Source organism: Podarcis filfolensis, assembly GCF_964270895.1.
Source record: "Podarcis filfolensis genome assembly, chromosome: 3".
NCBI classification, from domain to species: Eukaryota; Metazoa; Chordata; class Lepidosauria; order Squamata; family Lacertidae; genus Podarcis; species Podarcis filfolensis.
This window is the reverse complement of record NC_139606.1, coordinates 58,626,866-58,643,583: the sequence shown is the minus strand read 5'-3', so window position 1 is coordinate 58,643,583 and position 16,718 is coordinate 58,626,866. Positions and strand designations below refer to the sequence as shown.

At 41.1% G+C, this 16,718-nt stretch overlaps 1 protein-coding gene across 13 annotated transcripts in view; it reads right to left on the bottom strand.

The window, feature by feature from the left end:
• Positions 1-16,718, bottom strand: part of LAMA2 (laminin subunit alpha 2) — a 359,840-nt gene that overhangs the window by 171,929 nt on the left and 171,193 nt on the right. For all 13 annotated transcript variants that reach the window (XM_083607541.1, XM_083607530.1, XM_083607532.1 and 10 more), the window contains exons 13-14: positions 3,271-3,372; positions 509-720 (exon numbers count right to left, since the gene is read on the bottom strand). In XM_083607541.1, coding sequence (XP_083463667.1) covers positions 509-720; positions 3,271-3,372 — 314 coding nt within the window. The remainder of the gene's footprint in view (positions 1-508; positions 721-3,270; positions 3,373-16,718) is intronic.

The window sequence follows — 16,718 nt, the reverse complement described above, 5'->3', positions numbered from 1 at the left end:
TCAGGTGGGGTGAACAAAGAAACAGAACAAACAACGGCTGCGTAAAGTCAAGGAGACATGAAATGGTAAGGAAACGTATTCAGTGTGAAAGATTGCCAGATCTTAGCTTTAGCATATTTAGGAAGTTAGGTTTAGCACATTTAGTACAGTGGGCTGTCCTAGCAGTAGGGGTTTTTGACACAGGTGAGTGCATCACAACAGGATGGGCAAGTACAGTAGTGAAAGGAAGCATGATCCAAAAGTTTCATAGAATCATAGAACCGTAGAGCCAGAAAAGACCCCGAGGGTCATCTAGTCCCAGTAATGCAAGAATCTCAACTAAATCAGAAGGGGAAATAGGGAGGATTCAGAATAAACCAAAGTTTATTGGGGCTCTTAATAAAATAGAAATCTGTGTCCAAGCTCAATTGTTTTCCAGCTTAATTAAATGAAGATGCTGCTGGGGGAAATGATGATCAACCTGCTTAATAGAACTGCAGACAGAACAAAATGCTGTTTCAATGATTACCTGTAGATGGCATTCATCCCATAGCTGTACGTGGCTCTTATAAGGAGACTCTTTATATTTGCCAACACAGACATGAATTCCCTTTTGCTGACCGGATAGTCAGTGCCATGCAGCAGAAATAAGTCGTGCTTCAACAACACTTCTTCAGTGTGCTCTTCAAACGGGTTCAAGTGAATTCCCTCCTGCGACGTGCTGATTCTCAAGCCACTTCCCTAGTAATTATTATAAATGTTAAGGATGAAAACATTTTAAAGAAGTGACACACAATGCCACATATTTATAGAGAGCACAGCACTTTGGCATATGCTACAAGGCAATTTTCATACATGTGATACACTCTCTGGAATTTGATATTTTCACTGGTGTGGAAATCTGGATAATGATGGAACAAGGTAATGCATGCAAAATTTTGATAATATGTTGGTAACTGATGTCACAGCTGTGCATTTTCATGGGGGAAAATTCTAGAATTATGCTGCTCGTTATCAACTATACAATAGAAATAAATGCAGCAACAAAATAGTGTAACCTGCCTACACAGTGCATATCCCAGTCAGCTTAATTATTCTATTTAGACTACGATCCTAAACAACTTATCCAGAAGCATTTTTCACTGAAAAAAAATGAGCCCTTTTTTGTAATTATCTTTCTTCATAATTACATCGCTGCTCTGCGCTCCTTTGGGATGAACTTAATAATGAAATAAATTCATGGCAAGTCTTTGAGCATCATCCTACACACTGCTAATGGTACCTAAGGATGCCTAGCTCTGCACTAGATTACATCTCCTGTGATATTTATTACCATTGAGTTAAGCCAAAGGTGGGAAAACAGTGGCCATAGCTGTTCTGAACAGTGTGTCAGTCTCTCTTGGGGTCTGCCCTCCCTGATTTGGTGGCAGTCCAAATGGGGTTGCAAAAATGCTGTCCTCTGGAGCCACAGCTTTAAGAGGCAGTCGAATGGGGAAATGGGTAGTGTGTTTCCGCATCAAAGGAGATTTGAATGCTCCCTGCACCTCCCCTTTCAGCCACTGCTTAAAGCTTCATGAAGGGTTATCTCACTTTGAGGGGCAATGATTCCATTGGGAGCCACCAACTCAAGTTGTAGAGAACCTTGAAGCTGCAGCTCCCAAAGGAATCCGGTACTGTATCATAGAGTTGGAAGGGATCCCAAGGGTCTTCTAGTCCAGCCCCCTGCAATGCAAGAATCTAAGGAGCATCCTCTTATTTGCTGCTGCTGCTTAGCTGTTTCCCCAGTCAGCTTGACCGGAACGCAGAGGGGAGGAGGGGAAGAGATCTTGCAGGACAAGAGTTTCAAGCGCCCCTCCTGACAATCCCATTCTACTGCTCAGATGATCCAGAAACAGATGACGGGCACTATACAGTGGGCTCTTGTGTGTGTGTGTGTGTGTGTGTGTGTGTGTGTGTATGTGTGTGATGCTCAATGTGTGATTGTGTTTGCATGTTAAAGGTGTGTGGTTACGTTAATATGGTGTGCAATGTGTATGTTATATTAAATCATGTCCTCCCTCAAAGAGGGCACGTGTTGCGGTGAGATCTGGAGACCTCTTGGTTTTGGATGGGTCCTTTGGATAGCCACAACGCCCGAGTGGTAGGTCCCTTGGTGCTGGGTTTCAATCTGGCCAATGGGGTTGCAGTCTAAATGGATCGAGCGACCTATATATATCCATGCACGTGAACCAGAGCTTCCTCTTTCAGCTCGTGCATTGGAACACCCACCCACCTCTCCCTAATTTTAGGGCCTGTTGCAATTGACCTTGCTATACCGTTGTGTGTTGTCTGTCGTTGGGACAGGGGCATGGCAGGAATTTCCCCACTTGGCTGATTGGCTGTTGCAATTTGGGTTTCACCTGCCGCGTAGCAATTCGTCACAACTTGTAAGGTTGTATATAGGCACTGGTTCAGGTGATAGGGATGGGAGGACGGTCTCGCCATCCCTATGTGAAGGGTATTCGTTAAAGGAATCCAGGGGCTCAACTTGGTTTGGCCAACCCCCGAAAAGGGGTTGCGCCCATGCCTGAGTCCAGGGGAGCATCTGGGTAGTGAATTGAGTCTGCTCACAGGCTTTTCACCTTCCTCAGGTGTTCACCCTTGGCTGACCTATGATAGAGCTCTGGGTCAGCGCTACCTGCAAGGGTGTAGGGAGCTAGCCGAACCAGAGCCTATGCAACCACTCACTTTTCTGTAATCAATAAAGTTGTGGCCTAAATTCTGCCAAAAACCAAAACTAAAATTTGAGTCAAATGTGTCTTTATTTGGAGGGAGGTTTCTGGGTCTGAACACGCAAACACATATTTGATTTGTGTGAATTGTGGGTGAGTGTGAACGGTGTTCCCTCAGTTGGTTGGTCCCTCTCTCTCTCTCTCTCTCTCTCTCTTGGCCCTGGTCATTTTGGGGTATGTGGCTTTCAATTCCTTTCTCCAAAGAAATGCAGCCCTTGAGAGGGTGGGAGGGAAAGTTCCCTGCCTCTTTGGCTTTTAGTCTTCATCACCCCAAACAAAAACTAAGGCTATGCAGCTTCATTTCCATATATCCAGCCTGTTGCTCTTTGACTCATCCCCCTTTCTTCTCCTTCACTGCTTGTCTTCCCCACCAACGAAATTTAGATCGGAATGTAAGCATCTTAGGGAAGGGTCTTACTGCTAGCTTCTTCTTTTAGCCATAGGAGGTCTGCTGACTGTGTGCCACTAGCAACCTATTCTTTCAATGAGCGTTTCAAGAGACGGGGAAGCAATACTCTACCTCTATGATGACATCAGACTGCAGCATTGCTTCTGCAGCATCCTCTTCCCCTGTGAGGTCATACGAAACGGTAAATTTCAGATGTCCTCCAGCAGCTGTTATCTGCGGTAAAGAAGAATGATGCTGATTACATAGCAGAAAACATGCCTTTAACCATTTTGAACTACTCTTTTCCAATTACAGCGCTTTCAAGGGAAGGACTTCTTGTATGGAGAAAGGACATGTGGATGATAGAGAGCCCCAAGGAAAAATCATTACAAACTGTTCATTTCCTGTACATGACTCTCTCTCCTCCCACCTCCAGTACTCCAAATAAGCAATTCTGATAGAAGTGCTTTCAGACACTTCTAAAGGCTGGGAACCAAGCATATACGTTCTTTTTCTTTCTAAAATGCTTGATATAAATAAAGTTGGTGGTTTTAAAAAAAATAAAATAAAAGCAATAACGTTTTTGACTCGCTTTTCTTATTGAAAAACCCTAATGCACAAGATATAATATTTGGACGATACTAAATTGCTGGAGGAATCAGGGATGCATGTCCCTCTTTTATCCTGTCCACTTCCCACCCTCTCCAATTCCCAGGTTCAAGGCTCAAACAGAGGGACTCCATGTCCAATCAGCCTGGAGAACTAGGCTACAAATACTGAATGTGTCTTGCGAAGTATAACCTAAAACAGAGGGGATCTGTCCTCAGGACGTAAAAGCAAATCCAATTAGGAAGAATGCCACAATCTTGTTCTCCTACAGGCATATCTCTCTGAATGCTGTCTTTTCCTTCGCATTTGTTCGCTGCCTCAAAACAATGTGAGGCAAATAACCTCAAGGCATATTTTGACCCCAGAATGAATTTTCTTTTTAGACTTTTTGTTAACGTTTTTAAAGATGCTGATCCCAGCATTCCAGAAAATAGCTGGCAAACTAGACTTTTCTTCTTCTTTTTTGAAACAGCATCAAAAGCAAATCACAAATGACAGTATTCAGAACAAATACAGAAGTTTGGAAGAATAAGGTAAGCCAGTCTATATATTCAGGTATAACAAAGAATCTCTCTCTCCATTAGATCCCTCCTCCCCACATCTCTCATTCTCATCCATATTATTGAAGAGAATTATGTGGATATTCTTTGAGGCTGTTCATAGGGAATTATGTGCTGTCTTCCATCATCATTTGTTATACAGGAGTTTCCCCCCTCCTTGCGCAAGTGTGTCTGAATGCATGAAGCCAATGTTATGCTTTCTAAAGAAACATAAATGAGGTTTGTAGAGAGCAGGTACACTTTCTGTGGACCACATTCTGTATGTTACAGATGCTTGATAAATAGTAACAGAAATCATTTCAATAAATTATATCAAGCTTTTAATTTATTTATTTATTTTAAAAAAATTGGGTTACTTTAGGCACCCACAGTGGACTCAGCTAGATTTGTAAAGAAAAAGTATTTTATATGCATTGTTTATGCAATATAAGACTGAGACACCAGGTGGCGCTGTGGAGTCCTGTCCTTCCCAACTGGATTTCCCTGTATGAGTTCACAACGTGTTTAACTGAACCACTTCTTTGATGTGTCAAGATCCAGCCTGAGATTACAGTTACCAATATTTAAAGTTTCCCTCCAACACAGCAGAAAACAAAAAAACAAAAACAAAAAACAACCACCAACACCACCAGTACGATTTCCTGAGCAGTAATTTCATTTCAATGGGGCTTCTGCAGAACATCCTGGTGGATTATGTCTCCCAACCATATATAGAAGGAATTATTTTTTGGGACACTCTTTAAAAATGTTACAAATACTAGTAGTGAATATATAACCCCCTGTGCTCTTTGCTCCTGGCACTTAAGAAGTAAAATTCAAATATCACAATGGATCTTTGGCTCTAATTTTTGACTTTCTCAAAGAAAATGCAATAATTGAAAAAGGCAATAAGAAATTATTGTGTTAAAATTGATGCGTTCTGCACACTCATGCTTTCCATTAACTATAATAAAAATAGCTGGTTCCCCACTTCATCTCTCTAGTCTTATGATTCTGACATTTCTTCACAGGGCCTGCTTCATCATGAAGCATTACTGTAGACTGCATTTTGTTGTTGTTTAGTCGTTTAGTCGTGTCCAACTCTTCGTGACCCCATGGACCAGAGCACGCCAGGCACTCCTGTCTTCCACTGCCTCCCGCAGTTTGGTCAGACTCATGTTTGTAGCTTCGAGAACACTGTCCAATCATCTCGTCCTCTGTCGTCCCCTTCTCCTTGTGCCCTCCATCCTTCCCAGCATCAGGGTATTTTCCAGGGAGTCTTCTCGTCTCATGAGGTGGCCAAAGTATTGGAGCCTCAGCTTCAGGATCTGTCCTTCCAGTGAGCACTCAGGGCTGATTTCCTTAAGAATGGAGAGGTTTGATCTTCTTGCAGTCCATGGGACTCTCAAGAGTCTCCTCCAGCACCATAATTCAAAAGCATCAATTCTTCGGCGATCAGCCTTCTTTATGGTCCAGCTCTCACTTCCATACATCACTACTGGGAAAACCATGGCTTTAACTATGCGGACCTATACGAACTATACGAACTATGTGGTAGCTTGCATAGGGTACCCAATTTGGGAGGGGAGAAGCATTTTCAACCCCTCACCCTCATTCACTGATCAAGTCCCACTCAATGTAAGTTTTTCACCACAAAATGAAGCACCGACATGCTCGTGTCGCATACAACTAAGGCCTGTATGAAGGAAATAAAAATTCAAACATTGGCCCTTGTGTATATGTTGCCAGTTTGGACACACACTCTTCAGTGGCAACTACAGGCTAGTATGTTTTCAGTATGTGTGGGCTGTTTTTTTAGTCTCCAGGAGCAGACATTAAGAAAATAACAGGGTCCATGCCTACACCCCCACTTTGTGCCAGGTGTAAGGGAGGAACAAGAGAAAAAGCAGAATTATCTATGGAAATAAAGGAACCGATTTTGCACATCAATAGATTTGGTTTAAGAATCCAGACTTAGTGATGGTTCTGGGAGATGCTAGGACAATAAATCTAAATCAGAAGGCAAGATTGGATCCCATCAATTATGGGCATCTCAATCTATTTTTCCAAACTAGTACCTTCTAATTCTGTTTTCTTTCCAACCTACCTTACAATGTTCAGTTTCATTTTGGCAATCCCACATATTCTCCCTAACCATGGACAGGCCACAAAATAAGTGTTGTCAACATTTGTCTGCCCTCCACAATTCATTCCATTTCTTTGATACTGTTGGACCATACTGAGACAAAATGATTGAAAGATGGCCTTGGAGTTGTGAATTGTCCTATTAAACTCCCCGCCCCCATTTTATAAGTATTCATTGCAATATATCTTTAATGACTCAGCACTAGAAGTTTCAGGCAACTTTTTTTTTTTAAAAAATGAATAATCAAGGAACTATGTATATTAAAAATGTGCCTAATGCCACATATCTCAGTGCACAGTAGGCAGGACAAATCCCCCACCACAAATGGCAATCTTAGTTTTCAACAGCCTGCCAGTCTAACGCAAGACTGACTGGCACCCGTGACAAAGTACTGAATGGAGAACAAGCCACCTTAACAGATGGGCAGTAAGTATGTTTGTGCCTCATGTGGGTTACAGGCTGCACAGACGGAGTGTCTGAACATCTGTTTACTTTAATTTACATGCTTATGTTTTAAGGAAATGCTCCGTCATTAATCCAGCCCAGGGTTGGATTACAGTTTTTTGAAATAACAAATGCTAGCTGGGAAGTCATAAGGAGAATTTCGTATGTGTCCGTTGCATTTAGGGGAAAGGGCAAAAAGAGAGACGTTGAAATGAATTCTAATGAAGCTCTTACCCTGGATACAAAGTATGTAGGTCTTATCATTTTAATATAAATTCTCAGTTACTATTATATATTTTAGTTCTGCTGAAGTTCTGTTTGTTAAGAAAGGAATGAGTTTAAAAAGAACTCGCTATCTTTGATAAGACCTTCGTCCAGAGTTTGCATTGGTATAACAGATAAAAGGAAAGTGGCATTTCCCTTTGCTCTGTTTGAATAAGTATATAGAACAAGGGCATTTTTAAAATAAAAGAAGTTTTGCTCTCTGTAAATATTTTCCATGTGGATGTGATATTCATTTTGTTGCACAGCAAATCCCATAACCATTCCTCAGTGTCAGCTTTAGACATTTTTGCACCTAAAGCAAATAGTGAAAAACCCCTCTCCCCCTGCAATGAACTGCAACATATCAAGCTGGGATAGTCATTTCCATTGGGTAGCTTTGAGAATTCCCCCAAAATAAGTCTTCCGAAGCCAACATATGACTATAGTCTTACAAAGGATGGTTACTTAAGCTAGTAACCATGTACAGGCATGCACACAAATTTTCTTTAAGAAAAAGCTGGTGCCACCTGTTCCTCTTTTTAGAGAGTTACCCTTTATATTTCAGGAAAAAAATTCAATCTACATTCAGGTGAAATTGCTGTTTCGTAGATAAGGTAGCAAAACAATCCCAACAAAGCTAAAATAAATGTACCCCAAAAGACAAGAGTAGCAAAACTACCAAATAACTGAATTTTCCCATAGACACATCATGTGCCTATAGCGTCACATAGGAATGCCATTTCTAGACATTAATTCCCCATTTTCCGATATAATATGTAATGGTCTCTGAAACTTGTTCTATAATTCTCCCAGGTGGAAATTATTTAAACACCATATATACACACACTGTATATTATGGGGGCAATGGGAAGGCCTGAATTAGCCCTTGGAAATCACCCAGTCTGGCAAAAAATAATGCTGACAGCTGTGACAGTGTTGCAGAATATGCCAGGTTTTCCCCATTGAAGGGTTATTAAAAATCTACTAAGTGCTTCATCAGAATTATAAATATTATCCAAACCTCTAGCTCATCCTGAAAGTAGAAAAATTGAAAAAGACAAGCTCACCAGCTGCTGAGTAGATTTTTCCCCCCAGTAGCAATTGCTTTGCTGTTACTAAACTATATAATTCAATAATTAGAAGTCAGTGAAATAGATCAGGGAGGTATATGTTTGCGGGGAAACACTAACTTTCTTTTTCATCTTATAATTGATAAGGGAAAACATTAAGGTGAATGTGGAACCTATTTTATTGTCCACAAAGATAGGGTTTAATTGGTTCATGCTACTGTCTCCTCAGCAGAAATCCAAATGGGCACAGCAAGTAGCCTTAGCATTGACCATTTAGCACTGTTGACTGTCTTAAAATGGAAGCGGCTTCATAAGCGGACTGAATAAATGCTCACAGATTACTCATACTTGAGTAATTATTTTTTAAAACCATCAGAAGGGCAAACAGAAGGCTCAGACCTTTGTGGAAGCCTTGCCATCTGCCTTGAAAAGAATCCCTGATCCCTAATGCTCTATGCCTGTGTGTGTGTGTGTGGAGAGAGAGAGAGTGGGGAAAATACCCTGCCAGTCATTTGGTGGTGAACAAAGTACTCTAAGCATGCCTGGAGCAACTTCACTTTTATAAAATACCATTCAAATATTCTGGGGGGTCAGCCCTAGAAAAGAAAGCAGATTCTAGTGCTGAACATGAGTGCCAGAACAAATTGAGTCCGAGATCAACCATCCTCTGCATATGGATGCAACTCGTTAACAAAAGTTTGAAATGTGCCAAGGATAAAACAGAGGGTGCAGTGTTAACACTGATTATCATCACGAAAATATTTGTAAACGCTGAAGGTATGTCACAGTCTTTTCTGCAGGCAGTGCAGGTGGGCTGGCAAACCAGTAGCCGAAACAACAGCTTGTTTCTTGTTTTCTTGAACAGTTAGAATAAACTGCCGTTCTGCCAGTTTGGATTTAACAGGAAGGTGCACCTTATTTAAAACCAATAGAGGAAGCTTTCAAGCATCTCCTTTCATGCGCAAAAGAGGAGCGAGCAGGCAGTGGTGGAGCTTCATGCTCCGGCACCGGGGGACGGAGAGCAGGTGGGGGCAGGGCGCATGTCCTGGGTGCGTGGCCGGCACCTGCGGGGGCATGGTGCCCAGCACAGGGAGGGGACAGCAACGATGGCACCCCACCGGGATCGTGCTGCTGGGGGGCGGTGCCCTCCCCCCACACTCCTCTTCTTCCGCCAGTGTGAGCAGGGGCTGTTACGTGAGTGCAAAGTTTGCCATGGATTGTAGCATTGGGCCTTTGTGCATATTCCCCAAGCCAGAGACTAATGTTCTTTATTCCAGGTTGTTAGACTGACAGCCTGCAACTGCAGACCTGCAAGTTTTCCCCATCTCTCTCACACACCTAGCAGTAATAGCGTACAAAGGAAGGTGACAAAAGAAGTCACCGTTGTCTTTGCAATAAGTCTTATAAATTGACCTCAACTTTTTTTCTTGCCATCGGCTTCAACCCCAAGGTCCGCACTTGTAAGATCAATACGAAGTTGTAACTTTCCAAGGGTCTTGCAGGAGAAGGGAAATGTTTCGTAGCAATCCTCAGGCAGTGAGCCAAGAAACTGAGTTTAAGACACTCCTAAGAGTTGGTATTTGAGGGATGAAATACTATGTATATTTTCAAAGACTTCAGGAAACGAGTGTCTGTATTTCATCCACCCCACACTAGGAGAGGAGCCATAACTCAGTGTTACAACACATACTTTGAATACAAAAGTCACAGCGTCTCCAGTTAAAAACTTGGGAAAGATCTTTAGAGAGCTGCCATTGGTCAGAGTAGAGGCTTTGCAGACCAATGGTCTAACTCAGTATGAGACAGTTTTATATTCTGTAGCCTCCAGTAAGCATGAAATATTTCTGGTGCAAGTGACCTGGAAATTAGCTGACCATTAGCTTTAGTCATTAGCTTCTGTGTACAAGCTGAATTACTATTCAATAGTCATATTGCACCTGCGTTAAATCCTAGCATACAGTGTCACTTAGAAACTATTATCTTCATTTTCATTTCCCAAAGCGTTAAAAGATGTACCTCTGCTGTTTAACCAGAGAAAGCATGGGTCGCTAATGGTGAGAAAAGTGGCTTCTTGCTGCATACCCCACAGTTTGTAAGTAGGCTGAATTATTTGGAATGAAAGAGAATACGTGAATGCAAACTAATAACAATAATTATTTTTGCAGGTAGCAAGGGGCTGATAGAACAGCAAAACCCATTTCATAAATTGACCTGACATAGAATATCCATTACTCTCTGTCGAAGTTACCTATTTTAAGGTTAAATGCATTTGAAAAAGAAAGCAGGAGAGAGGGAGGAAGGGAAGCAAAGAACATTAAACATGAAGCAGAAACACAGCAGGTTTGGTTCTTGGGACTTTTTGACATCCCAGTTATTTGTGCGTAAAAAACAGATTATGTTTAAAGTAATGATACTGTAATATATGGTTATATTTCATCATCTCAAGCAAATTTCTTAACTGCCATCTATCAAAAGAGTAAGAAATAAAAGGAAAAGCATTAAAGGAGAAAATATATAAAACTTTATGAAAGTGACAGTTATTGTCCTTTCTGCAAAGAACTAATCATATTGATACTTCAATAACTTAAAGATGCTTCTTAATACCTTCCAGATCATCATGAACTTTCTCTCTGAAGATCTGAAAGCAGGGTTGAGGTGGGGCTCTCAATTCTATGATAATTAAAATGGGATCTAAGGGACACATATAGGATTTGTTGTCAAAGATCTAACTGAAAGCTTTGTATTCTTATTCCTTCATTTAACTGTGGGCATTTTAAACTAATTTGCAGATGACCCTTTCTATCACTCTTTAGGACCTGCCATAATGCTTTTAGATTCGTTTTGAAAGGGCACTGGTAGGGGGTGGGGAGGAATTTATTCGTGTATTTCTGTATTTTTGGAATAGTTATAATTGTATAGTTGAAGATTACTTAATGGTTTAATTTAGGTCACATAAGTGCTAAAAACCACATGGCCAGCATCACATTTAACCCCCCCCCAGATGTGCTGGCCTACAGATGTGCACTGTTGACATACCAGCAGTCCCCAGCTTGGGTAGCTGTGCAGGTGGCACATAGATATATATGCATGGGCTGTTGCATGTAGCAGACACCTATTAAATGTAATACTGGCTACACTCAACTGAACCGCAGACAAGTGCTTTTTGGTGGGGCAGCAGCGATCATGCGAGTGCATGATAGCGGCTAAATTGGGGCCCCACGAGCATTATACATTTAAAGCAGAATCATTCCACTTTAAACAAAGAACCCTCCAAAGAACACTGGGAACTATTGTTTAAGAGTGCAAAGGTTTGTTAGGAGATCCCTATCCCCCTCACAGAGCTACAATTTCCAGAGTTCCCTGGGAAGAAGGAGTGACTGTTAATTGAGAATTGTAGCTCTCTGAGGGGAATGGTGGTCTCCTAACAACCCACAACATTCTTGACAACCTAAAACATGGAGAACTTCTCCATGTTTCTTTGAATTACCCAAACACAAACAAGCACTCATGAGCAGCAAAGACTGGGCTTTTAAATTATAAATCACAAATAAAAATACACTGAGGAGGATGTGATTAGTGTACTTTGTATTATGTCCAAACATTTTATTTTAATTTAATTTGTTCTTGTCAAACATCAATGCTCTCCTCTCAAAGTGTGAGTGTATATGTTGCACAAATGTATTCGAGTCAGACTTCGATGTCCTAATAAAAAAAAATTCTTGCTATAAATTCAAATGTTTTGCTTTAGTCTCCTAACTCTTCAATATTTAGTAGCACCCTGTGGTACCTTATATTTAATGTAAATGGAATAGCTTGAAGCAATTATAAACTTTAGAGCTAAAATAGGATATGTTGCTACAAGAGCTATATATTTCTGTAGAAGTGATTCTATGAAAGCTATAGCACAACATATAAACACAGACTGCTGTTGTGGGGCAGTGACTTGCAGCGCTAGCAGAGAGGCACATGAATACTCTGCTCCTTTACATTGAAACCTGCCCAGTAGCTCCCTTTGGCACTGTAACCCTTTCAGCTGTCACACAGCACAGACTAGCAGTAAAGGGTCAGTGGTGCCACCTGGACAGTACTTTGAGCAGAGGCCCAGGGCCCCTGTCAGCAGAAGGCCTCGTTTTCACATAAGAGACAGTTGGGTCCAAATGGGCCCACATTTTGAAGTTCTGAGTAGCCTTACACTTACATTGAAATCTAAAATAACAGAGCACATATCCTAGGGGGGCGGGGGGAATAGGCTCGTCCCACTGGTTAACACAAGACTTGCTATCCTTGGTCTGATGGCTTAATCAATGTACATTCATGGAGGAAGCGTTTGAGGAGCCACTTTGGCTTTTGTGTCCATAGAAACACCCATTATAACAATGCCTAGAATGGAAGCGAGGCGGAACTTGGTTACAGGGCAATATACACATATGTTAAATAAATAAATGAGATGAATGGACTTATTTCTTCAGTAGGGCCAATTTCAAATAAATATATTTTTATAAGTACAGTGGTACCTCGGGTTACAGATGCTTCAGGTTACAGACTCCGCTAGCCCAGAAGTAGTACCTCAGGTTAAGAACTTTACCTCAGGATGAGAACAGAAATCACATGGTGGCGGTGCAGCGGCAGTGAGAGGTCCCATTAGCTAAAGTGGTACCTCAGGTTAAGAACAGTTTCAGGTTAAGAACGGACCTCCAGAACGAATTAAGTTCCTAACCCGAGGTACCACTGTATACTTAAAATGCTGTATAATGGTTACTTACAACATTACAACACTGAACACATAAAAAAATCAGGAGTTAACCAAGTTGCACAGTGAAGGGTTATAGCATTCATAACCGAGATGTTAGTTTATGTCCAATGCCTTGTTATTTTCTAAGTGCTTCAGGGATCTTTCCTGCTTTTAAAGTATTTGAAGATACATATTTTTGATGAATACACAGTGCATTAGCTGCTGGGGCTGTACAGCGTGTGAGCACTCTGGTCTTACATTTCAATTCTAAACATTTATATAACTGTCAATAAGGCATGCATATATTCACTATGCGATTTCGATGGCAAAATGTTTGTCATCATTTAACATTAACTATCAGGTTTCAAAACATGAACATAATTTCCATAGAGTGCTGTTAAATTATCAATTTTACTGGGACTACAATGTCATTCTCATTTGATTCCCTCCCTCATCCCACAATAAACTATAGGAGCCATTTATGAACACAGCATTGTTGACCCTTTCCTAAGAAAACTGACTTCTTGCTCCCCTAAGTCAGGCTCCCAGGCATTTGCAAAAATTAGCTCAAAGTTCAAAGCAGGGCATGAAAACAGAGACAATCTGTCGTGGCGTATAAGGCACTGCTCTTCTCACACTCTTGTGGGTGGTACACATATTTATGCAGCTTTAGATAATTTTAATTTGCGTCAAATTGTTTTCTTTGAAAATGATCTAGACAAACTCTTTTTCCTTTTTATATAAAAAAGAAGTGTTCTTTTATGTGTCTGCATGCCTCAGAAACACGTCACTTCATTGCTTTGGGATAGCTTTCTATTTAAGTAGAATGTGGATAGCATTAAATTTTATTGCTGGCCAAAATGGTGAATTTAACCTGTATACATATATACAAGTTGCAGAATCACAGGATTTTAATACTGAAAGACATCTTAAGACAAAATAATAATGATGATGATGATGCATTTTGGTCCGATAGTAAAAATGTTGTTCACAACGTTATACCGCCAAGCTAAGGCTGAAATCCTATTTTCACTTGGCTGGGAAGTAAACGGAACTTACTTCTGAGCAGATATGTGCAGTAAGTACTACAATGTTAATCGCAGCCAAAATCCCTATTCCAGAGACCCATGTGCTCTTCCAATCAATATACAGTGTTCTTACATGAGAAAGGTTCTCCGTTTATTTCAGCTAAGTGGTGTGCAGTATTCAAGACTGAAGTGAATTGGAAAGCTGTAGTTGGTAGGGAAACTCTGTATCACCATCAAAGAATCAATGCAAACCCTTCAACCACTAAGGATTGCTAGATTAGTGTGAATATCCCAGTTCTTGGGTCAACAATAATATTTACTGCAAGTCTGAAAGTCAATATAAGATGGCTAATTAGCAAAGGAACAGCACTTTAAGTACTGTATGTTATTGTGTTTGTGATCTACTGGCATTAGCAAAGAGATTAAGCTGTGAATATATCTGGCTACAAATCATCCCCTATGCCAGAGGTCACCAACCCAGTGCCCACAGCTGCCATGATGCCCACCAAGGCTCTTATTGGCATTTCTGTGGCATCTGCCAATCTAGTTGCCTCTTCTTGCTTTGCCCCAGGAAGAGTTTTCATTGATTTATCATGTGGGGGGCAGGCAGGGAGGTGGAAGAAAAAGTGATGGAGGTTACTTCATTGGTCTGATCATGTGCCTCCAGCCACATGGAGAAGAAGTGGGCAGAGGGCTTTTTATTTATTTCTTTTAAAAGGGGGAGTGGGGAAAAAGAACAGCAGGGATAGTCCCTTTTGCAGGATCATTTGCCCGCCACCCACAGGGAACTGACAGCAGGCAACTGCTCAGCCCTACAGAGGGCCTTTATTTTGTTTGATGTTTGGTGGAGTTATGGAGATTGCCCCATTCACTAGTGGAGTGTGTATGAGCAGCAAGGTATGGATGTGGAGAATGGTTCTTGGATACATTCTCTACAATATGTTCATGGGCATCTTGTGTGAGAATGAAGAGGAAATCACGGGTACTTCAGAAAAATGGAGAAAGAGTGAAGAAAGATCTGGACAAAAGTGGTTAACAAGACCAGAAAAGTCATATTCTGAAAGCATGATCAAGATATACACCGTCAGTCAATTAGGTATGCAGTCTAGGAGTGTTATTGTACTCTTCACCCTCAGCGGCATGAGGGACCTTCTACCTCCCAGTGTTGATGCACTGGCTGCAACCACCCCCTGGATCAAGATAGGCTGGCCATGTGTACCCATGCACGCCTAACCTCAAGGTTGGCCTACTGCAAATTATTTTGCGTGTTTTTGACGTTGAAATGCCTTTGAAACTTCACCAATACGGAACACTGCAGTAGGATTTGGACCAGGGATTTGGCAAATACATATCATGCCTGCATTGAAACAACTCCAGTGGCTCCCGGGGAGTTTCTGAATTCAATCCAAAGCACTTTGAAGTCCTATATTGACTTAGAACACAGATATCTGCTGGACTGACTTTCCCTGCAGTCATCTGCTCATTTGCTGTGATCATAGTCTGAAGCCTGTCTCTGGGTTTTAAGTGCAGCAGGTGGCAACCAGATGCAAAGACTTTTCTGAGGGGCTTCTTTGCTTCCAAAGTGCCCTCCTGAAGGAGGCCTACCTAGAAACCTCATTGCTATCATTGGAATGTAAGTGATATGAATCAGTAACCATGCTGATCACCTAATGCTGTTTTTCCTTCCTTTCAATTACTACATATTAAAGGCAATTTATTAAACAAAACCTCATGCTTTCACAAAGAAATTGGCTGGTTCCTTCAGCTCTAGCATCTCCAAGCTGCAGGGGCTAGAAATGCTGACACAGCATGCCAAATGCTCCCAAATTAAAATTTTCTGGATGTTCGTCTGTATTCCCTACTGTACATTTATTGTAAACAAGGCTTGAGCAACTCATGTTGCACTGAGCTGAACACATCAGCCATGTTCTGTGGCCTGCTGGATGCTTATCAGTTGCTTGTCTTTTGTCGTGCAAGATTTTTGGTGGGTTGTAGGCTTTTGCTCAAAGAAGGTAGTAGCTTTAATTAAGAGGTGATGGAGCAGGATATATTTTCCAGCAAGGAGAAAGGTCTTGCTGACAATGAATTAACAACTCTGATGCTACACACACTCACAAAACAGGAGATTCTCTTATACAGAATTATTAAAACGCACAATGTCAGGTAGCATTTGATACGGCTGAATGAGCTTCATTCCTGAATGAGTATCTACAAACTTGTCACTTACTTTTTAAGTGAAATGGTGATCACAGTTTGATTCATGGGTATCAGCATCTTTTTCAGAATGTTTTAAAGAAGGCCAAGTAAATTGTCAGAAGCTACTTACTCCACTGTAGTTAAAGAGGCTACTTTTAAGTAGATAGTGTGTGGATTGCAATGGATGTGTTATAATGCCAGAATCCATAGTCATATATCTACATGGCGTAGAAGTCTTAACAGTCGCAACAGTCGCTTTTCATTTCTAATTTACGAGTTTCTACAGTTCTATTAATCGTATGGTTAGCAGGCAATGCAGAATTTGTGTAGATTTGTTTTCTTTAAGATTGGTGGAATTTATCTTCTGAAATGATTAATAGGGTTTGACAATGCTCAAAGCTCAGTTAGACACAATCTTGCTTATAGTAGGGAAGTTAGAAATGTTAGCATAGAAATTTCTCTGGTTATTTGAAAAACAATTACTACTAGGCTAGCTGATAGAAAGGTCTAATCATGAAAAGATAGATAACCTGCAACACACACCCACACACC